The sequence below is a fragment of the Protopterus annectens genome, chromosome 8.part0, assembly GCF_019279795.1.
Source record: "Protopterus annectens isolate FY-2018-M chromosome 8.part0, PAN1.0, whole genome shotgun sequence".
Classification (NCBI taxonomy): Eukaryota; Metazoa; Chordata; order Ceratodontiformes; family Protopteridae; genus Protopterus; species Protopterus annectens.
The window spans coordinates 295,691,817-295,714,812 of NC_056741.1; the positions used below are offsets into that span (position 1 = coordinate 295,691,817).

Sequence of the window (22,996 nt, forward strand, 5' to 3'; positions counted from 1 at the left end):
ATTTATTGCTGTCACATAAATGTACCATTAATTTTAGTTATTCTTATAACAGGGTCATGACTTAAGAGGGGTGTCAGTGGTCTGGTTAAGCCACTAGTCACTTGTCTGCCTAAAATAAATAAAGTAAATACATTATAAAACATTTCTGGACAACCTACAATGACTAAAATGATGTGGCTTACATGGGCCCTGGAACCATAGGGCGAGGAGGGCGGGAGGTCCCCACTTTCAATAGCTGTCCATTGTGCTCTGAAACTGCTGCTCCAAGGTAACTGCAAGCTCTGTCAGCCATGGTTACCATGGTAGTGCCTATGTGAGTGTTTCTAAAGATTACCAATCAATTTATTTTCTCAAGAACTTTAGACAAAGCCAGAAATAACAGAGAATGAAGGCTCAACACCAGTGAAATTTTCTAAACATTTATTATTCATTAAAGTTTTAGTAGAATAGGTTTTGCATTAATATGCATTTTCTGAAAATAGAAGTGTGAAACTGTAATGCCTGGCATTACTGACTGACTGTATTCCTCAGTATACCTTTCAGCTTTTGCTTAATAATTCTGGACAAAGTCAAAAATAACGGTGTGGGGGGGGGGGGGGTAAAGGGCCAAAATCAGAGACAGATTTTAAATATTGTTCTTATAAATTTAGAAAGCTGCTAGAATAACTAATTTTGTATTAGCATGGAATTTCTGAAGGCTGTGAAGTATCAAACTCAAGTGTCTCATTATTTACTGAGTATAATCCTCAGTGGTTTAGCAGAAAACCACAACTTTATGAAGAAGAGACCGAAAATATTAGACAGTAATCTGGACTTTCTGCAAAATTCTAAGTATTGATTGGTGTGATCCTGAGTAATGTACCAGAAAATCAAACATTTTACAAGGGACAGGACAAAATATGAAGAAGAAACAGGCATGTTCTGGAAAATTCTGGATAGTTTACTTATTTATGTATTTATTTATTTATTTATTATTGCTATTTGTTTACCAGGTAAGTGGGCAGGTCTACTGACTCTTCAGCCACAAACTGGGATCAACTGCATTAAAGACAACGATTTACACAACTACAATATGACATTACATTTAAATGCATTCATGTACAGTTGAGATGTGCGCTCTACAATACATGCATCCAGCCACCCATCCATCTACAACTCATTTTTCCTACGTTGCCTCATGAGGATGGGGTGTAATGTCAACAGTGACAGTCATCAAGAGCCAGGGTTCACACTGCCGCTTAGCTAGCCCTGCCATGGTTGTTCTTTCATACCACACACACACATGTACACACATACATACATACACATGTAGGTATGCTCAACAAGTAAAGTTTAATTTCCATAAGTTGGAGCAGACCTGTGAGCTTATTGCCTTTCACTCACTTTATACCCTGATAGTCTTTGACTCTCCTGTCTAATAGCCTGTTTAGGCAGAATTTTCCACAGAGGTACATTTCACTAGAGCTAGACTGACTTCCAAAGTAGTAAGTATTTTGCTGTATTTAATTCTTTATTCATTTATTCTCTTATAGCCACTTTATTTTATTCAGGATCATTATGGGAGTAGGGAGAGATTTCCTGACAATCAATGGGAGTAAGCCATAAAAACAGTTATTCGTAGATTCATAGATATTCCAAGGTCAACAATTTTTTTTAATAGGTCGACAAATCATATGACTGTTCATGCCTTGTCAGTACCCTCCCTCAGTCAGCACATCCTTTCTCCAGGAGAGCCATGGCAGTAAAATTTGTGGATATCCGTCCAGTCACTAGTTTATGCTTTAAGTAAGACAGTGAATCACACTGCTTAATATGTACAAAACGTTTATTCCAAAGGTTTGGGAGGTGCTGCCTTATAAGTATGCCTCTCAACTGAACTGCATTTATCTGCTAATGAATATTTAGGTCCTTGATTCAAGCACTGGTGGAGATATTGGACTTGTGGAGAAACAGGAGGTCCAGGACAACTGGGTCTCTAATGGTACAGTAAGCAAGACAGATCTCCCCTCTCAGAAGTATATAAGACACTAAATAAAGGGATAGAGCTTCCAGCATATCTTGATAGTCCTGGAACTTTAGACGTGTGTTCTTTTTGGTTAGGAACCTTTGAGGTATCTCTAATTGTTTGATATGATTATTGAGATACACTCCAAGGGGGGGGGGGGGTTGTACTCAATAATTGTCCTGATCAATGCTGGGTAGAAGGGAATGGTTATGTCATTAGACTATGATGATATTCTCTTGGGCAATATGTGAGCTAAATAAAATGAATTCCTGACAACCATTGTCACATGATGGTCAAAAGAGAGGAAGCCATCAGCTCCAGTATCTAGGTCCATGACAAAGTTTTCATTTTGCAATAGTGTGTTGGCTATATATTATTATGAGGGGAGGCATTGTCTAGCAAAAGTGAAATTACACTTTTAGTTTGAGCTGATTTTTAGTACATCAAGGGTTTACTGGGGAGAGTTCATTCTGGAGAGTTTGGGTGTTATGGGGTGACTTAGCAACAGCCTCCAGTTTGCACTCACCTGAAAACTTTGTTAGGCAGAGGTCTTGGCTCTTTACTTGGAGATCTGAGAATTACCAAAAATGAGAGATCCCAGCCCCAAGCCATAGGGCATCACTCGTCACTTTCATGCTTACTGAAGAGGCATCTGCAGCTCACACTGTGTGGATTCTGCATTTCAGCCAGTGTGTTATCCATTTTACCACATATGGGCCAATTTTTAAAGCAATTAGCTTTTCTATAATACTAGCATGGGGAATGGTGTTGAAGGCCTTTGCCAGGTTAAGATACTCCACTTGCACTGCATGGCCGCCATCTCTATAGCTTCTGTAGTCCTTTTGAAGAAGTTCACCAGGTTAAACAGAGAGGATCTGCCCTTCAAAAACCAAAGTTTTGGGAGTTAAGTCAAACAAAAGTCTTTCTATCACAGTTTATGAGGTTAGCTATAATACACCACATTGTTTTGCAGATGAAGCTTGCAAGAGTGATAGGACTTTTGACTACTCAGGTCAGTTATAAGGTTACCCTTATGGAGCGACAATCACCACTGTAGTGTGCCACTCATGAAGGTTAAATCTAATAGCTAAACTTAAGTTAAGCAACTTGAGGAGTGTGCCTGCAAGGGCATGTTTAACACTATTATGCAACCAGTTATATGATACATAGTAGTAAATAAAGATAAAATCAAAAGGATTGTTGTATACTAGAAATTTGACAAAATCAAGCATCTTGCATGATTATTTTTCTTATCCAGATATTACAGTGTTATAAAACGTTTTATGGAGAATAAGAAACCTTGCTGATATGCTGTGGGCTGTACTTAAATGGGGCAGTCCCTGGCAGTACTGGATATTTTGACTTTGGCCTTTGCTGAAATAAAACCCTGGAAAAAGGACTCCATGGACCCCTCCATTCCCCCAGTGTGTTCCCTATCCCAGCCTGTCCTTGCCACATCATTCAGATTACTTTTTCCTTGTTTTGTCATACTTTGTCGTACTCCAGATTTTTCCTGCATTCTTCCAATATGTCCCAACTGGCTAAGATTACACCATAGTAAATGAAGAGGAAGTAATCAAATTAAGCCAGAGGTCTCACCTCATTCTAGATGCTCTGAATTGCATTTTAGAGTTTTTTTCAAACCTTTTGAGCCAAAGATGGCCTGAACAAAACCTGTGGCTAAAATCAGAAATGCATTCTTACTCTTCCTTTTCTTCCTGTATCATTTCACCACTCCCCAAATGTACAAGATTGCTGTGTAATAATTCTGGATGAAATAATAAAATTAAACTGTTAGTCTGGAGGCTGTTTAGGCCTCAGAAGCCATGGGATTCTACATATTGTGAGGAACATTTTAGAGCTTTTCCCCCTAGCCTTTTGTTAGAATTATGGCCTGGACAGAAATCATAACTAAATGAATCAATTTTTTCTTTCAGTGAAGAAATAAGTTGTGCCCACACCTTAGTGGATCAAAAAAGCAATTCCCAATAATCTGAGAATATAAGTGTTGAAAAGATACATGAATCATGTCTTAGGATAGTATCTGCCTCCCTGTCAAAAGAAAAAAAAGATAGTCACCTGCTGGATATCCGTCTGATGCTAGGTTGGATATAGTTGAAAGAATAAATGGTCTCAATCATATATTTCAAGTTGCTGCTGTCACATCATACATTGCCTCTTCAACCCCACCCCCAAAAGACACCTACCTTCTGTGTTTATTTATTTTATTTATTTACATTTGTTGACCGGGAGTGTCTGACTGGATGTAGGTCATTTTCAGCGGAGGCCCAGGGAGAAAAGCTCCACAGTTAAAATAAACAGACAGTAGTTACATTTGATTACATTGGATTACATAGCGATTAACAATTTGATTAACATAGCAATTAATTACAAACATATTTACAGATGAAGAACATAGTACATCAGTAGACAACTAGACAACATAAATTAACTTGTTGATCTCAGATGTATATTCATCATATGCATCCTTACCCCATCTCCCAAAATTAGCCACCTGTGTACACTTCTCATATGTGTTGTGGAAAAGAGAAAAAAAATATATCAGTCATGTTTTCCAGCCTTTTGCTCCTAGACAGTACACTGCCTCTATATAAGCTCTAGTGATGTTCTGTTTATATATCTAGGATATGATTGTGAGAAAAGTTAAAGAAATAAAGATCACACTGTCTCATCTTCACAAAACCCACACTAATCTTCTGTACATACATCTGAAGTGTAATTGGAAGGTTTGTTTGTCTTTTCGACTTTTCCCGGTTAGGGGTCGCCACAGCAGAACTCCGGTCCGCTAATGATTGGCAGTAGATTTTTTTTATGGTGCCGAGTTGCCAGCCCAACACCCAACCTTCACCGAAGGCACGCCCATTCACACATGTCTTTCAGACGCCACTCGACCGCAGGGAGGACATGCAGATTCCACACAGAAGGCACTCCAGCTGTGAATCGAACAGGAGAACCTTTTGCTGTGAGTCAACAAAGCTACCACTGTACCACCGCAGCTTGTTTAATAGGAAGGTAAATTAGAGAAATAAAAACCCCACTTTCCTCAGTCTCAAAAAAAAGTTTTAGTGACTGTGCACACCTCTGAGTTTTGATTTCAAGGAGGACTTAAGAATCTCACTGTTCCCAACCCCCACCTCCCTACACACAAGCTATTGTAATTTTTTGTGTACACCTCTGAGCAGGGCCAGTTGTAGAACAGGTAGGTGTATGGCAGAAGCCCTCAATAGGCCTGTAGATCCTACCAGGATCTCTATGTTCTGTGATACATTTTATATCTTATTTTTGAAAGATAATGACTTGTAGTGTGTGATCATTCTGATCACGCTCTAAATTTGGGGCAAAGGCATGTTTGTTAAGCATCATTCTCAGGGAATGTTCTTAACAAGCCTTCATTATTTTATTTATTTATTTATTTATTTTAAATATATTTACCGGGCTAGCCCGACTGGACACAGGTCCATTTACAGCAGAGGCCTGGAGAGAAAAGCTCCACAATTAGATTAACATCAAAATGGTAATACAATCATATAACAGTGATAAATGAGGTAAGTACAGACATAAAAAGTCTCATACAATCCAGTCTAAACAATAAACAGTACATCAGCATTAAGTGAGTAAATTTACAAAGATAGGAGTCTCATACATCAAATCTTTAACATTGATTAGTGAGATAGGATAAAAGAATAAATGATTAGACATGACGTATTATGCAACTTCAAGTTGACAGTAAGATACCTAACTGTAGCATATATACAGTAGAGATAGCAGGAAGGAAGGTGTGAAGTGTGCTGAGACTGTGAGATTCATGTGATTATTCATTTGATTTGATTACTCATGTGATTAAGTGCCTCTTACTACTGTTAAGCTCAACTCATACACTAAAGCATTAACAGCAATCACAAGTCACCACAAAAGAGCACTGGGACACTGTTAAACACTTAATTTGGAGTCTAACTGGGCATTTAACTGTCTGAATGAACTGTTTAACAACCTCCCACCACTGTTGTGTGGTGGTTGCTCTCTGTGTAGTAACACTGTGTTTCAGCACTACTGCACTTTTTTTCTGTAATGTTTGAATATTATGGCTATTGGATTACACGCCATACAGGTGCAACATTAGTTTCATGTGTAAGTTCCAATAAAACTTTTGTGCAGTCATTCCAAATGTAACTCGTGTTCACACTGTATGCATCTTGTGTCACTGACCTGCTTATACTATGGCAGTTGACAGCTTAAAACAAATAAAAAAAATCCGTCCCTTTAGATCACTAAGTGCCCCTTTTGCCTTCTAGCCACTTCCTCCAGTTTCCGGCAACCCTGGTAGGTTACTACTTATCTTGTTAATGCCTATGGTGCCAACTAACCAACCCAGTATGTGTACATAATATGGATGAAGGATTTGCATGCACTCTGAATATCTTAAGTGGAACTTTTTTGCAGTCCTAGCAGAAATATCTGCCTTACTAGTCCATGCACTTTTGGTATAATGCAGGCTACATTTGTTGAATCGTGAGAGTTTGCACAAGCGCGCAGTTAAAAGGCATGGGAATATATATAGTACTATCTATGTTAGTATAACAAATTCAAGCCTCGTTTTACACGGAATCTGACCCATTTTCTACGACACCAAGCCATTCTCAGGCTCAGCGAAACATGAGGCAAGCCAGATGTGGAATGGGCTTGGACTCCCAAGTCCGTGCAAACGTTCCAGTGCTCCAAGATGTTTTAAATGCGGAGTTTCCATAAATGTCAGGAGCTGTACGGACTGGAGGGGTGTGGGTTGGAATGTTAGACTGTTCGAATACTTCCCTGTGAATTTTGATGGAAAGGGAAAATGCGAAAGTGTTAACCTCTCATTTCAAAATGTGCACTTAATTTTGTTTAAAAAATGGTCTACACTTCATTATTTTTAGGGAAAATAAAATAAGCTAATTAACCGTACTACTAGAAAGAGAACGAGGTTAACTAAGGTTAGTATGGAATCGGGAAGTAGTTTGAGGCTGAGCTTGTACTTCAGAATGTTCTACTGTTCTCCTAATTTGGTTAATGGAGGCGGGGCGAAGGCGTAACCATTTGCGTTTACAAAAACAGTGTGAGCTGGCGTTAGACTTCCAGAGAGTTCTAGGGAGATCGAATATTATTCGAAGGTCTAATTTATTATATAACCTTTTTACTCTCTGATTGCAGGTACTGTTGGCTAGAAGATGAATGCATGATCTTTAGTATAATGTTTTATTTGGTGTAACGGTAGTCTGTTTACAGCAGTATATAGTTAATAAGTTGCCATTACTTTAAATGACCCGACCGTTTTCTACCAACACAGACGCTGTCACATAAAGAGTAGAATGTGTCAATTTTTTTATGTGTTGTATGAGTTGCTGAATTTATTAAAGTAACGTTTAAATTAAAGGGCTGTTAGTGATGTGATCTTTGCTTTTCTGTGGGTGTAAAGATGGTTGAATTTTTTATTATTATGACTGTGGTATATTATATAACGCAGTTTTTTCCAGTTGTATTTTTGTAATTATTATTTTTTTTTTTTTTGGGAGGGGGTGGTATTATAGTCTTAATGGACTTGTATCTGTAATCGATTTGGAAGCGGCTGTTAAGATCCCTTTATGTAGTTGACGGAATTTGGTCATTATACTTTTAAGGGGTTAAATTGCTGTTACCGAAAAAAATTGCAGGGTATGGTTTCAGAAATTGGTTAGGTAGCTACTCTGTTATTGTATAAAAGATGTTTCTGGAATCCTAGACTGTAACATGAAGTTAAGAGAAACTCCTAGAAGAGGAGTCGCGCTAAGGGGTGGGGGTGGGTGTAAATGTTATACAGCTCTCAGCTTCTGGATTAGTTACACCGAGGTGATGTTTTGCGGTATCCGTGTATGTTCCGATGTTCTGGAACTTGTTTGTAAACCTTATCTGTGAAATCGATACGTGTGATTGGCAGAGCTTTCTCATGTGATTAATCATATGATCGTTGAGCGGTCGCCTTATTCGGGGCATGGTACTTGTTTGAGGGTGGTGGTAGTAGGGTAAGGAGAGGGGTACGGGCGGCCAGAGTTGTTTACTAGCACAACAGCCTTACACTGTTCCAAACTCGTGTCTTTCCAAGTACAGGACCTTAAGTACTGAAGGAATGAAACTCCTGTGCCACTGCCGATTAGACCGTTTGTTCGAATTAGTGGGCTTACTGGTGAACAACTTGTAAGCGAACCTTTGCAATAGGCATTACTTTAGACATTTTTGTGTAAGCCGTCGGAAAATGTAGTTTGAGTACACAAAGTATAGGGGGCGCTGTTGGTAGCGTACCCTTTTTTTCCTGAACGCTGCTGACTGATTTGGTGCGCTGTAAGGGATCCTCTGGGTATAATGCTAAGTAAGCATGAATGTATTTGAGACAGGTTGTGTGAATGTATGTTTAAATTATAGGAGATGTAGAGATGTATACTTCCGAGAGGGTCAGAAAAATTAATTCCTTAACATTTTGTTAATAATAAAAAATATTTGTAGAATTCATTATTGTAGTATAGTTTTATTACACAATTTCCTTTTGTTTCCTTTCTCTTACTTCTCACAATGTAACTTGTTAAACTGCTGTGATTCCCCAATGGTAGTCCACCAGTAACTCTGCAGTTTTGTCACTTTGTTGTTCTCAACCTCTTCAATTGTTGTGGTGTCTTTCGGCTTTTCCCGGTTAGGGGTCGCCACAGCGTAACTCTGGTCCACCAATGAGTGGCAGTATATTTTACGTGCCGAGTTGCCAACCCTGACGCACAAAGGTACGCCCATTCACGCATGTTTTCACACACACAAGACGCTTTAGCTGAGAATCGAACAAGGCAACGTCTTACTGTGAGGCGACAACGCTACCGCAGCACCATCGCCGCAAATGAAGTGCCTAATTTGCTGAGATCGGTCTGTGCTGAAAAAGGGCGCAAGCTGTCTGAGTATCGTGGTCAGCAAATGTCAAACTATTTTACTCCATGCATGGTCCATAAATTGCATTGGCGATGTTGTACCCCCTCCCAACCACCATCAATATTTAATAGTGGGCCTTACTACAGCTTTGAAGTGAATAAACTTTACACTAATGTGTTGTAGTGTAATACCTGCTCACAGACATCTAACTTACAAGTTTTACAAAACCTTGTGTTTATACGCTTTTCTCTTTAATAGGATTGGGGAGGTCTCTTCACCTTCAGGAATGTGCAGAGATTATCGTCAGTCAGTGAAGGAAAATGCAGTTTCAAAAAGGGTATATAGTCCTTGAGTGCCAAAAAGTAACTCCTTCAAGATTTAAGTGCTAGGCTCAACCGCCTGTGTGGGGTGATATTCGGAATGGACACACTTGGATATTTGTTATACACATGAGTAAATTGCGTTTGCTGGATATTGTGTATGAATTGCAAACTGTGTGACAGCCTGTGTGTAGTGAACTGTCAAAATGTGCTTGTGTGCCAATCTTTAGCCCTGGCACCGAGTTGTCTACTTCTGGCTTATAATTTTCACAACAATATTAAGTCAAGGAAATATCTTATTTGTACCATATTCACAAAACACAATTAAGCATGATCTAGCATTAATAGTGAGATTGTGGTTAAGGAACTGCGTACTATTTTTTGCATCCTTATGTGAATGAGGGAGGGGAAGTGTATGGTCAGTCTGTATTGTGTCTACAGTTTCCCTTGTAGAAATGCAGACAGATTTGTTTGGAGTGTGTACGTATAGGCACTTTAGTCCGTAGCTGAAACCTCAGGGGTATGTCATGTTCAGGTTGTAAGCTCTCAGAGGATACCTACTGAGTACATCTAGACAGGTTATTAATTTCCTCACCTGAATAGCTCAACAGCTTTCACGGTTTTACATGAAACTTGAAGAAAAGTGATTGTTAAAAATAGGTTGTTGAGTGAAAAAGCATTAGCTTTTTTGACTGTACAGCAAGGGTGCATTTGCAGACCTCTCTACTTTGATCTTGTGTAGTGCAGGTTTGCATTGCATCTAGCTTGTGTGTAAGGATATTGCCCTTTTGGAAAGCCTCTTTGTTTTATTTGTGTCCCAAGTTGAATATAGTCTCTCATTGTTTTTCACAGGAGTAGTTTGGGTGAAATGCTTTTTCACTAAGACTCATTTCAGTCATAAGTTGAGTCATGGGGGGGGGGGTGTCAGTTAGTGTAAAGCAATGTAGAAGGTGTGGGTCTGTTTAAATGTGTACACCCCCACTCAAATGTGTGCATACATAGTTATGCTGAAGTTACGATGGGTAAACGCAAGGCTTTGGACAACTTTATAGGGCCCTTGCTTGTAATTGTACAATATATGCACATCTACAGAGCAGGGCCATGCCCCACTCTCTTAGAAATTTGACAAAAGCAGTGCACAATAGGACCGTTTCTGTGTTCTGTGTCTCTTGAATAGTAACATCAATATTGTCCTTGCACCTTTACTGCTGTTGCCTGTTAAAAAAAAAAAAAAAAATCTGCAGAGTTCTGGCACTATAATTCCAATATGATTTACAGAGTTCTGGCACTATAATTCCAATATGATTTAGCAGTTATGATTATATAAACAGACTTCTGTACCACATAAAGGCTAGCACAGATCACTAGACGTGTTATTCGGAAGTAAATATGCATATTGAAAGGCACTGTTGTGTGGTCCCCATTTTCATTTCAGGGTTGCACTTGGTGACAGTAATGCTTCATTTCTACAAAAGATTGGGGTGTAAGGTGCTGTGCATCTTGTGGTTTGGATTGTATGGTGGATGTGCTGGAGAAGGCTACATGACTTTTGCAGGGTGTTAGTGTTTTTGTGTGTGTTTGTGTAATAAAATGTGTATAGCCAATGATACTGCCTTGTTTAAAAGAAAATTGCAGCACTGTAAAAATTCATGGTGAATGGAGTTTTGTAGTTGGAAACCAGGTATGTGACTGACAATTCTCACCTTCAGAAATGGATTGCAGGAAACTAGCTGCTTATGTAGGATCATGCTTGACTTCTTGGGGGGGGTCCACTTTGTTTTTTCAGGCAGTAAAATGGATCGGATTTCCCCATGCTGAAAATGGGGACTGTTTATAGAGTTGCATTCTCTGATCTTATCAGAATTTGAGGGCGCAGTTGACCCAGGTCATTGGCAGCAGGGTTGCAAAAGATTAAAATACCATCATTCTTGTTTTAATGGGTGCCAGCATCACTCCAGGTGTAGAGGTCATGCCTCTGAATTGTATGAAGTAGCTCTGTTGTGGATGTCCATTTCCCATATCTTTGTCACTTCGAGTAGGCAGCTGTGAGATCAGGGTTAAGTTATCTCTTGGGGTACAGCAGCTCTCAATAGTAAGTGTGATGTGTTGATACCTAGCTTGGTAAGATGAATACATGATTACAGGGATCCCATTTTTATGCAATGCCTTGATGTGCACAGGCTCCATAAATCTGATATTGTGGGACGTAAGCATCGTGTAATACTGTGACGTGTAAAACTGTATTGTGACATGTAGATAAATTATGCTATATAAGTATTTAATTTTTAATTGTAGTGATCGAAAATTTATCTTGTGATGGTGAAGGAAACTGCCTATTACGACCTTTTGGGTGTAAAACCCAATGCGTCAACCGAGGAGATCAAAAAGGCCTATCGAAAGCTGGCACTGAAATATCATCCAGACAGAAATCCCAGCGAAGGGGATAAAGTAAGTTGTGTGTGGTTTTTTTTTTTTTTTTTTTTTTTTTGCAAAAACTGAGATTCAGAACCTTATTTAAATGCCTTATTTAAATGCTGTGTGTACGGTCTGTCAAGGGAATTTAGTAATGTAACATACTTTTGGAAGCTCAATCTGAAAGTTCTGAGGCTTGTAAAAGCTTGCACGCTTGTTTGGATGACAAAAGTCTCTCTAAAGTTTATATTGTAGATTTTTGATACTGGGGTGAGGTGTATTGATTTCTGTACTTTTACTTGGCTAGGTCCTCTGTTAAGCTGTGATTTTAGGTGTTCTTGCAGTTTTTAGGGTGTGAAAGGAAGACAAATCTTGAAATTCCGAAGAAGTTTTTCCTCATAGTTTGATGCTCTGTTCTTGTGGCTGGTCTTGGATGAAATGGTGCTCTTCAGGACCTCCACCAGTTATTAGCCCTAGGGCATATAGAAGCCTAGCCAAAAAGGTACCCCCCAAGAAAATTATTTTCCTGTGCCCCTGTCGAGCAGAGCCACAGAAGTGATCCCTGGGGTGAATTTCCTATTTCCCATCCAATCATCAAGATTTTTCTTGAAGTGCTGATGAGGAGTTCTGTTTGACATAGGTAGTCTGTTCCAGAGTATGGGAAGTCTCTGGGACAGGAATCTATTCTCTAGCATGTTCGGGTTTAGGTCCCTAGAGCATGTAGCTCTGAGGGATTGGGATTTCTTTAAGTGGAGCGTGTCCAACAGCTCTGAGTTTGACAGCTTTGTATGTTAGGCAGAGATCGCCTCTGAGTAGGCGATATGCGACTCAGTAAAGGTGGAGTTTTTTGAGTCTGTCTGCGCAGGGCATCTGTTTGAGGCCTGCAGTCCTCTTTGTAAGGTATCTCTGTGGCCTTTCCAGTTGTAGTAGATGTCTTGAGGTACATACCAAAAGGGGTGTTATTACTCTCTAATGGGTCTGAGTGATGAGGAATAGAAGGGAACAATTATTTTTTTCTGGATGAGAAACCTTTTGTGATGAGGTGAGCCACGTAGGATTTCCTGACTACTGTGGCGATGTGATTATCACAGGAGAGACTACTGTCCACCTGTGTCCCAAGGTCTGTTATCATGGTTTACCATAGCCTCCTTGGATTATCCAGATTACTTTTTCTTGTCTTTCAGTAAACCTCAGCTGTGGAGGAAATGGCTTGGGGACCCCCAGAAACCATGGGTGGGTTCTATGTTTAGAGGTGCACCAGTACCCTTTTCATGCTTATTGGTCAGAAAAATAAAATAAACCTATAAAAAAAAAAGTCCCTAATTTTGGCCTCTTGAGCAAAGAAAGAGAGCTACATGCAAAGTATTTAACTGAACTAATACTGTGTTCAACATATTGGCGGCTGCTGCAGTAGTCTCTCTAGGTTATATCTTGCAAAGTATAACATCTGGCCAGCTTCCAAAGCTTCAGGGGACCTTCAGCTCAATCTGAGTGGACCAAGACCATATTTTCTGTGGAGAAGTTGTTTTAAAGTGCTTTCAGACCCGAAAATTAGTGAATTTCATTTTTTTGGTCTCTGAAAAAAAGTGACTTTTGTTTGTTTACTGGCGTTTGCTGCTTATTTTCCCCATTGGCTTTATCACATTGGTCACATGTCTGTTCTTATCTAGCCACAAAAAGAAAAAAAATTGAGTTAACAGCCTTTCTTACTACTGCATGCTAGCAATTTGCCTACACCAAGTGGTACCTCTGCTGTGTCTGACTACTTGTACCTCGGACCACTTGTCTTCAGATCCCTTGTGTACCTTGTATAGCCATTATGGATTTAGGGGATATATTATGGCTGTTAGGAGTCCCTTCAGTAGCTAAAAGAAAGTAATTGTCGGCCCTGGGTAAGGGTCTGATTTTTTTTCCTGTCCAAAAAAACAGAAAATTAAGCATTCATCTTTCCTTGGATAAGTGAAGTTTATTGGATCTGGCTAATGGTCTAATTCTCATTATTGAATCCTCTTTTCTGGTAAAAGGAATAATTCCTTTCTTGAAGAGATTCAAGAGCATGATTCAACACTGGGAAAAGGGATGGATGCAAGGTTTTCTGCTCTGATTTCTGATTTTGCACTTGGAGGAGACCTCTGTTTCTGATCCTGTCTCGGGGGGGGTTACTCTGAGATTTTTTGAAACTTGACTTTGCACTCTCCAGTCCAGCTGGTGAATCTGGGTGCCCTGAGGCAATGTTACAACTGCCTCATGTACATAACAATCCTCTCCTCCTACCACAAAACATTAATATATGCGAGAGATGCAATTATACAACCAAACTGGAAGCTAAGCTGTCTCCACCCAAGACTGGAGCAGTCAGGTGGAGAAGGTTAACACTTGCACCACAACTCCAGCCACACACAGACCTACTAAAACTGCACTGGCAAAAAAATACAAATATACAACCATACTTGGAGGCTCTAAATAAAACTACAAAAGCATCGGAGACCTCCAAAGCAGACACCCAAACAACCTGCACTTCCCGTCACAAACCAGACAACGCATAAAACACAAAATCAGTGCACCGCACAATCGCAGCCCTTAAGGCAAGATAACATACCCAACACACTAATAGGTGACTCTATAGTCAGGCACACTGACATCCCACTCACTAGGCTGGACAAGCAGAAGGTTACTGTTAGCTGCCTGTCGGGAGCCAGAGTCCGCCACAAAACAAACAAGTCACTCCAGAACAAGTACAAATATGACTCTGCCATTCTTCATGTTGGTGTGAATGACCTGAGACTTGCCTCCCTGGACTACATGAAAAGAGACATGGAAGAGCTCTCTGATCATGTAGCCCAGGCTGGTATGACCCTGAGTAGCTTCCTGCCCTCACCAAGAATGATACCTTAGTATAAAGATAAAATGATCAGTTTCAACAATTGGCTAAGCTTCTGGTGTCATTCAAAGGGGATCCAGTGTCTGTCGGCCTGGGACGACATGCTCAAGCCGCATTGCTTCGCAAGAGATGGATTGCACCTGTCACCCCTAGGCTCTTGCTGCCCCATAGTGCCCTTTTTTAGACAAGGCTCAAAAGCCAAACCCATCTCTGTAAACAGCACAGTTAACAAAAAACTGAAGGTTATGCTACTCAACGCCAGGAGTTTAAATCTCAAAATGCACGTGCTCTAAGTACTCCTCAGTATGGAGAACGTCGACATCTGTGCAGTAACTGAAACCTGGTTCAAGGCTCCAGAGAGCACCCCAACACTACCGGGCTACAACTCGTACCACATGTTTCGGCCACAGAACACTGAACACTGAAACACAAAAGGAGGGGGTGTATCCATATTAATCAAGGATACCTACACCTCCAGGTTAGTGGCGCAGCATGATACCTCTGAGATCATCCATGTGCAACTAACATCGGGCAAATCTGCAATGCAAATTGTGGTCTGCTACAGATCACCCTCCATGACCCAGAACCACCACTCCACACTCCACCTTTCTAGAGACACTGGAAAGCATGAAGGTTCTACCAAACACCCTGATATTGCAAGATTTCAATTATCTTGCCATTCACTGGGAAAACTACTAGAGTACAAATTCCCAGGCCCAGCGCTTCCTGGAATTCATAAACTCAAATGCCCTGGATCAGCTGGTAAACTCCCCTACAAGGATGCATGGATTGTGCCATCCCTAGCAAAACCAAGACTCTCTCTAAGGGAAGGAAACCAGTTTGGTGGACTCCTGCAATAAACAGGCTATACAATACGAGGAATTTTTTTTTTTTTCCCAGAAAAAAAAAGCAAATCCAAAGGAGAGACGTCCCTTATCGGTAGGAAACTGAGGTCCCTCACAAAATCATCCAAGGCTAACTTCGAAAGAAAAAATAGCCAAGGATTCAAAAGATGACCACAAGATCTTTAGCTATGTTAAGAATCTAAGTGGCAACTTACAGATATGCACTGAACTAGAGCAAAATAACACAAATGTACTGAACCTACTGATATTGCCAACATCCTGGCAGATTCAGTGCAAACTTCACCCCCCCCCCCTCACCTCCAAAAGGGCCCACAACAATATCGGAAAAGTGTAGTGTTCCAAAAATCAGACGCACAGGTGAAAACAGCCCTTTCAAAAGCCAAAAACCCAGCGTCAGTGGGACCAGATAGTGTCCCAGGTTGTCTTGCACGAACTACAGAATGAACTAGCCCCCCCCCCCCATCTAAACACGCTGTTCAACCTCAGTGTCTCCACAGGCTACGTGCCCATAGAATAGCACACAGCAATGGTTATTCCTCTCCACAAAGGAGGGGCCACAACTGACCCTGGTAACCATTACCCCATAAGCCTGACTAGCCTGGTCTGCAAGGCTATGGAGCACATAATCATGCAGCTCATTAACAAAGACATTGGGAACCTCCAAACACTTGACCCGACGCAGTTCAGCTTTAAGGGCAGATTATGCCTACTAAACCTGGTTGACTTCTTCGAGGCAGTCACAAAGGCCATAGATGAGGGAAAGGTGGTTCACACCGCCTACCTTGACCTCGCCAAGACTTTAAACACCATTCCCCACTCTGGTATTAGGAGTTTATGTTCAGGCTGCTGAGTTTTTCTATGTCATGAGATGGGTTGCCAACTGGCTTATAGACACACAGTAAGAATAGCGGGCTCCAGGTCCGACTCTAAACCAGTCACAAGTGGTGTCCTGCAAGGCTCGGTCCTGGGACCCCTGCTGTTCGGAACCTGGTGTCAAAGTCATGGCCTCAAGCTAAATGCCAAAAAATGCATTGTCATCCCATTTGGGGGAAAACAAAACACCCACGAATTACCACATGGGTGCCAGTCCCCTTAATACAGAAGAGGTAAGGGATCTGGGGGACCCAGGTAGATAGTAATCATCTCTCCTTGGTCAATCATATGGCCAAAGTATTACCACATGGGTGCCAGTCCCCTTAATACAGAAGAGGTAAGGGATCTGGGGGACCCAGGTAGATAGTAATCATCTCTCCTTGGTCAATCATATGGCCAAAGTAGTTAGGAAATTCTATGTGGCCCATCTAATTACTAAAGGGTTCACATCTAGAAATAGAGGTTATAGTGCCCCTCTACTAGTCACTCGTTGTACCAATCATAGAGTACAATGCCCCATTTGGGATGTACCTCACAAGACCCAACAGCTGGAAAGACCAGAAGCATACCTCACCAAGAGGATTACTGGTCTCAAACATATGTCCTATGCAGCCCGACTGAAAACTCCAGCTGTACTCTGTGGCATATCGCTTACTCAGAGGTGAGCTCTGCCTGACTTACAAAGCAATGTCCAACTCAGAATTGATGGACATGCTCCACCTAAAGAAATCCAAGTCACTGCGAGCCACGTGCTTTAGTGAGCTAACCCTCGCCACAACAATAAATGGAACACGCTGGAGGGATAGATTCCTGTCAGAGACTAATAAATAAAATACGACCAGCCACAGATAAAAGAATAAATCTGCTGTGGAATCTGTGGCTTGGTCGTATTTTATTCATTTGTTCTGGTTTGTGGTGAAACTATCCTGTCAGACTCTCCATGCTTTTGGAACAAAATCCTAAATTACATCAGGCAGAGCCCCTCACTATCATGAGTAGATGGGTAACAGAAAATACAACCCTGGAATCACTTGGCTCTGCTTGACAGAGGAATCAGTTAATGGAGTGGCGAAAGCTGACTGCCTCTGGCTAGGCTTATAAATGCCCTCTGGCAGATAGCGTAGTACCTAACCTTCCTATGAACCGATTTAGTCTGTCCGAAAATTCTATGAGCAGTTCTGTCAGCTTTGGAGGATGTGTTAACTGAATGTAACTTTATGATGAGTCGGCCAGCTGCTCCTGAAAAGGCAGATAAAATGTATATAGTGTTTCAGTCTTATTTTTATACATCCTTCCAAAACCTGATATTTGTCAGTATGGGAGGAGATATTGTATGTTTCTGCAACTTTAATCAGAACTAACAATCCAACATTTTGAAAATAGTATGAAGAATGTTTAGTTGTAAAACTTAATTGTTTTCTAGTGCACAGGTCAGTAATCCTGGTTTGCAGTATGTGCATCACTGTTAATGCTTCAACCAGTGTTAGGGACACTGGTACTGTTTTGAGGAGGTTTCTCTCGCAGATGCTAAAAATGAGATTTTATAGTCTCCCTTGAGTAGAGATCACCTCTGCGGCAGATGAACCAGAAGTGTGTTTCAGGTAAACACATGTTTGAGAAGTGGAGTGTTCCAAAAAGTCTCAAACCTCCCCCAAACAAAGGACAGTCCAATGTATTATTCAAGAGATCCCTTTTTTTCTTTCCGAATGTCTGAATCTTCATATTTTGAGGCAACAGATGTTTGTTTCAGACACTCTTGAATGTCAGGAAGCCTTTTTTTGGTGAGATGCCTTATACAAGCTTTGGATTCCAAGGGAACGTTGGTCTTTGTTTTTTTTTCTGGGATTATAACTAGATAAAGCAGTTTAAAATGCTTTTCTTCCACAGGAAAAAAATGAGCTATATCAAGATCTATTTCTAGGGTTTGCCAGTCAGACTTTGGCCACTGCAAGGAATACTTAGATTTTGGGTTTTGTGGCATTTGAAGTCTTTGGTCCGAGCACCCTCACCCCTTGTTGTATTTTCAGATACCAGTGCTGAGGTTTGTCAGAAAGAAAATCACTTTGTGGCGATGAATCCAGGTCTCCCTTCTCTCTCGCTTTTCTAAAGCGGTCACTGTAACTGCCTCAGACTTTGCTTGGGAGCAGTTTATGGAAGTGTAAGGTGTGTGGGACAGACACAAGCACATACATATGAGATTGTTGCTTTCATCAAGGCACTCCACTCAGTGCCTCAGACTTTGCTTGGGAGCAGTTTATGGAAGTGTAAGGTGTGTGGGACAGACACAAGCACATACATATGAGATGGTTGCTTTCATCAGGGCACTCCACTCAGAATCCTCTTTGGTCTTCAGGACTACTTTGTTACAACACCACATTCATGTGGTACACTGACACCCGAGGGGGCATCAGGTCACCATCTGCAGGCGAGCCATGCAAACTTTGGTAGATTCGTGGTCTCCCTGTACAGGCATCCTACATCCTTACAGGCATCCTACCATCCTTAGAGAAAAATGGTTGGCAGGCTGACCAGGACAAGGGCAGGTCCTCATGAATGGAAATGAGATCTGGATGTCCTCCAAATTTCAGTCAATCTGTGGGAGGTGTGGGGGTCCTCAAGTAGACTTCAGGCAAGATGCCTAAAAGACAAGATTCCTTTTTTCTTTTCCATTGACAGTAATGTTCCTGTTAGATTCTCAAACCCTTCTGCTCTATCCAGGGTGTTTCTGAAGATTTGGAGGGAATCCTTCAGTTGTTGTGACCTTCTGGCCCAGGAATCTATGCTTCTCCAGTCTTTTAGAACTGGCTAGGGGCAGTTACCACAAGTGTTCTCAAAAGACTAGATCTAGTCGCACAAGACCAGAGATGTGACTGCCTGGATGATAGCATCTTGATTCCCTTTAGGCACCAGTTTACTGAGTGTGTGCAGTAAGTACTAAATGAGGCACTAAAGCCTGCTATTAGAAAATCGTGTATTAGCAAATGGAAAAAAGGTTTTCTAGTTGGTGCGAACAACATAGCCATCAACCATTCAGGGCTAGTTCTCTGGTTTTAGTGTTTTACTTCATACTAGGCTATCTGCCCTAGGGCATTTATAAGCCTAGCCAGAGTGTGTTTGGCTTTCGCCACCCATTTTAATTTAATTTTGCTATGCCTTTTTTTGAGGTTAGTATACTGTGCCTCTGTCTAACAGTGACACAGAAGTGATAGCCAGGGTAAACCTATGATCTCCCATCCACTCATCAAGTTTCTTCTTGAAGAGAGTCAATGTGGGACTCTGGAATAAAATCCCAGTCCAGGTTAGGCAGAGTGAGGGAGCCTCTGGGTTATGAATCTGTCCCTCCAGCATGTCCTATTTATTTCAGTGCTGAGGTTCAAGTCTCTTGAGCGCGTAGCTTGATGGGATTTGGATTTTCTGAGGTGCAGCATGTCCATTAATTCTGGGTTGGACATGGCTTTATACGTCAGGCACAGATCGCCTCTGAGCAGGCGGTATGCCACTGAGTAGAGCTGGAGTTTCTTCTGGGCAGCATATGGCATTTGTTTGAGCCCTTTGATCCTCTTGGTGAGGTACTTTTGGGGTCTTTCCTGTTGCTGCAGGTGTCTGGTAAGGTACATCCGAAAAGGGGCATTGTACTCAATTATGGGCCTGATGAGGGATGAGTAAAGAGGCATGATGACCTCCCCTGATCTAGATGTGAATCCCTTCATGATTAGGTGGGCTATATAAAATGTTTTTCTAACCACTTTGGCCACGTGGTTGTCAAATGAGAGATTGCTATCAACTTGGGTCCCCAGGTCCCTAATGACTTCTGTACTTAATGGATTACCACCTATGTGGTAATTTGTGGGCACTTTGTTTTTGCCAAAGGGGATGACTATACACTTTTTGGCGTTTAGCTTGAGGCCATGGCTCTGGCACCAGTTGTCTGTTTTCTATGAGGCCCTTTTGGAGGATGCTTGTGTCGGCTGGAGAGTTGATTATGGCACCCAGTTTGCAGTCATCTGCGAACTTGGTCAGCCGCAGTCCTTCCATGTTGACTGTACCGCCAAGAAATATATACCGAACAAGAGGTCCCAGGACTGAGCCTTGTGGGACGCCACTTGTAACTGGTTTGGAGTCTGACATGGCTCCAGCAATTCTAACCATGTGGGTTCTGTCCTTGAGCCAGTTTGCAACCCATCTAGTGACATAGGGGTTTATATTTAAGCTGGTGAGCTTATCTATAATGCCCGAGTGGGGTATTGTATCGAAGGCTTTTGCGAGGTCCAGGTAGGCTGTGTGGACCACCTTCCCCTCGTCAATGGCCTTGGTGACCTGTTTCAAAGAAATCAACCAGGTTTAAGAGGCAGGATCTGCCCTTAACAAAGCCAAACTGGGTAGGATCCAGTGTCTGTAGGTCCCCAATATCTTTGAGGTCCATGATGATCCTTTCCATAGCTTTGCAGACCAAGCTAGTCAGGCTTATGGGGCAATAGTTTCCAGGATCCATTGAGGCACCACCTTTGTGGAGAGGGACCACTGTTGCTGTACGCCACTCTTTGGGTACATATCCTGTAGTAAGGCTAAGATTGAACAGTAGTTTTATGTTTGGGTTTAGCTGCTCTTGGAGTTCATGTAGGACGCAGCCCGGGACACCATCTGGTCCCATTGATGCTGTGTTTTTTGCTTTGGAGAGGGCGGCTCTTACCTGAGCATCTGAGATGTCAGGGGGGCAGCACTCTGTTGGGATAGATATTTGCCCTTTTGGTGGGGAGGGGGGGTTTGCACTGAACCTGTCAGCTAGGATGTTGGCAATGTCTGTGGGCTCAGTGTATTTTTTGTCATTTTGGACTAATTCTGAGCATATCTGGGAATTCCCACCCAGGTTCCTAACATAACTAAAGAAAGCCTTGTGATTATTCTTAGTGTCCTGTGCAATTTTTCTCTCGAAGCTGGCCTTAGACGATTTTATGAGTGCCCGTAGTTTTTTGCTAATACTGATCAGAGATGCCTTCCCTTTTGGGATTTTGCTCTATCATGTAGTAGCTTCCTCCTTCTATTGTATAGTTTGTTTATGGCTGGGGTCCACCAGACAGGACGTCTGCCTTTGGAGGATTGGGTATTGGTTTTATTTGGGATTGCATGATCCATGCATTCCTGAAGGTGTTCATAGAATGCGTTTATAAAGGATTCTGCGGTCTGGGCCGTATTTTCCACAGGCCCGGGGGCTTTGAAGGATTTCGCCTCTGTTTTGAGGCATGTGAAATTTGCTTTAGAGAAGTTTTTCACTGTGGTTTTCTGGGCAGGGGGTGGGGTCGGGATGTGAATATCCAGTGATATTAGTTTATGGTCTGATCTTACCAGTGAGGGATACACTTCTGGTCTGGAGCATAGTGTCCCCATGTTGGTGATGATCAGGTCCAGTATGTTTTCCCCTCTTGTGGGAGTGGTAACAAGTTGTTCATAGTATTTGAGTTTATAAATTCTAGGAACCTTTGGGCTAGGGTGTTGGAGCTAGAGTAATGCTCCCAGTCTATGTTTGGGTAGTTGAAGTCGCCCAATATAATGGTGTTTGGAGAAACCTTCATATTTTCCAGTATTCTCCGGAAGGCCGAGTGGGGTTCCTGTGTTTGGGAGGGTGGTCTGTAGCAGGCTGTAAACTGGAAGGCAGTTTTACCCACAGTTAGTTGCACATGGATAGTCTCTGATGCTTCGTGCTGTGCCACCAACCTGGAGGTGTGGGTATCTTTGACGAATATTGATACTCCCCCTCCTTTTGTGGTTTGGTCCAAGTTTTTGGGCCGAAAAGCATGGTATGAGGTATAACCTGGTAGTGCTGGGGTGCTCTCGGGAGCCTTGAACCAGGTTTCTGTTACTGCACAGATATCTTTGTACTCCATGCTAAGGAGAGTTTCGAGTGCATGCATCTTGAGGTTTAGACTTCTGGCGTTGAGTAGCATTACTCTTAGTTTCTTATCCCTTGTGATGCCTATGGAGGTGGGTTTGTCTTTTGAACCTTTCCTAAAAAGGCACTATGGGGGTAGCAAGAGCCTTTGCCAATATCCGAAAGCCCAGGGGTGACAGGTGCAAGCCGTCCCTATGAAGCATCGTGGCTTGTAGAGCATGTCATCCCAGGCTGACAGGCATTGGATCCCCTTTGAATGACACCAACACTTCAGCCAATTGTTGAAATTTATCATCTTGTCTTCATGTTGTGGCATCATTCTTGGTGAGGGTAAGATGTTACTCAAGGTCAGGGTCATACCGGCCTGGGCTACATGCTCAGAGAGCTCCTCTGTCTCTATGTAGTTCAGGGAGGTACGTCTCAGCATGGACAATGACCGTCATATTTGTACTTGCCTTGGAGTGACCTGAGTGCTTGTGTTATGTGGTGGATCCTAGTGCCCGACAGGCAGCTCACCGTGACCTTCTTGTTCAGCCTGGTGAGCAGGACGTCAGTGTGCCTGACTATGGTCTCCTATTTAGCCTTATAAGGGCTGTGACTGTTCGGCACACTGGCTTTGTGAGCTATGTGTTGCACGTGTTTTGTTTTGGGGTAGCGGTTGCTTGGGTGTCTGCTTTGGAGGTCTCTGCTGCTTAGGCAGATTTTTATTTAGAGCCTCAGAGTATGTTTTTGTGTGTTTATGTGTTTGGTTTGTTGTCGTGGTAGGTCTATGTGAGACTGGAATTGTAGTGAGTGTGGTTTCCTTCTCCT

The 22,996-nt window shown here is 41.9% G+C and overlaps 1 protein-coding gene across 4 annotated transcripts in view; it reads left to right on the forward strand.

Annotated features, from left to right (window-relative positions):
* The first annotated feature begins 7,087 nt into the window (after positions 1–7,087).
* Positions 7,088–22,996, forward strand: part of LOC122808766 (dnaJ homolog subfamily A member 1-like) — a 206,852-nt gene continuing 190,943 nt past the window's right edge. For 2 of the 4 annotated variants that reach the window (XM_044079792.1, XM_044079795.1), the window contains exons 1-2: positions 7,097–7,213; positions 11,563–11,715. In XM_044079792.1, coding sequence (XP_043935727.1) covers positions 11,584–11,715 — 132 coding nt within the window. In that variant the 5' untranslated portion in view covers positions 7,097–7,213; positions 11,563–11,583. Of the gene's footprint in view, positions 7,214–8,107; positions 8,234–11,562; positions 11,716–22,996 lie in introns of those variants that run through there. The other 2 variants (XM_044079793.1, XM_044079794.1) reach the window with 2 other exon arrangements.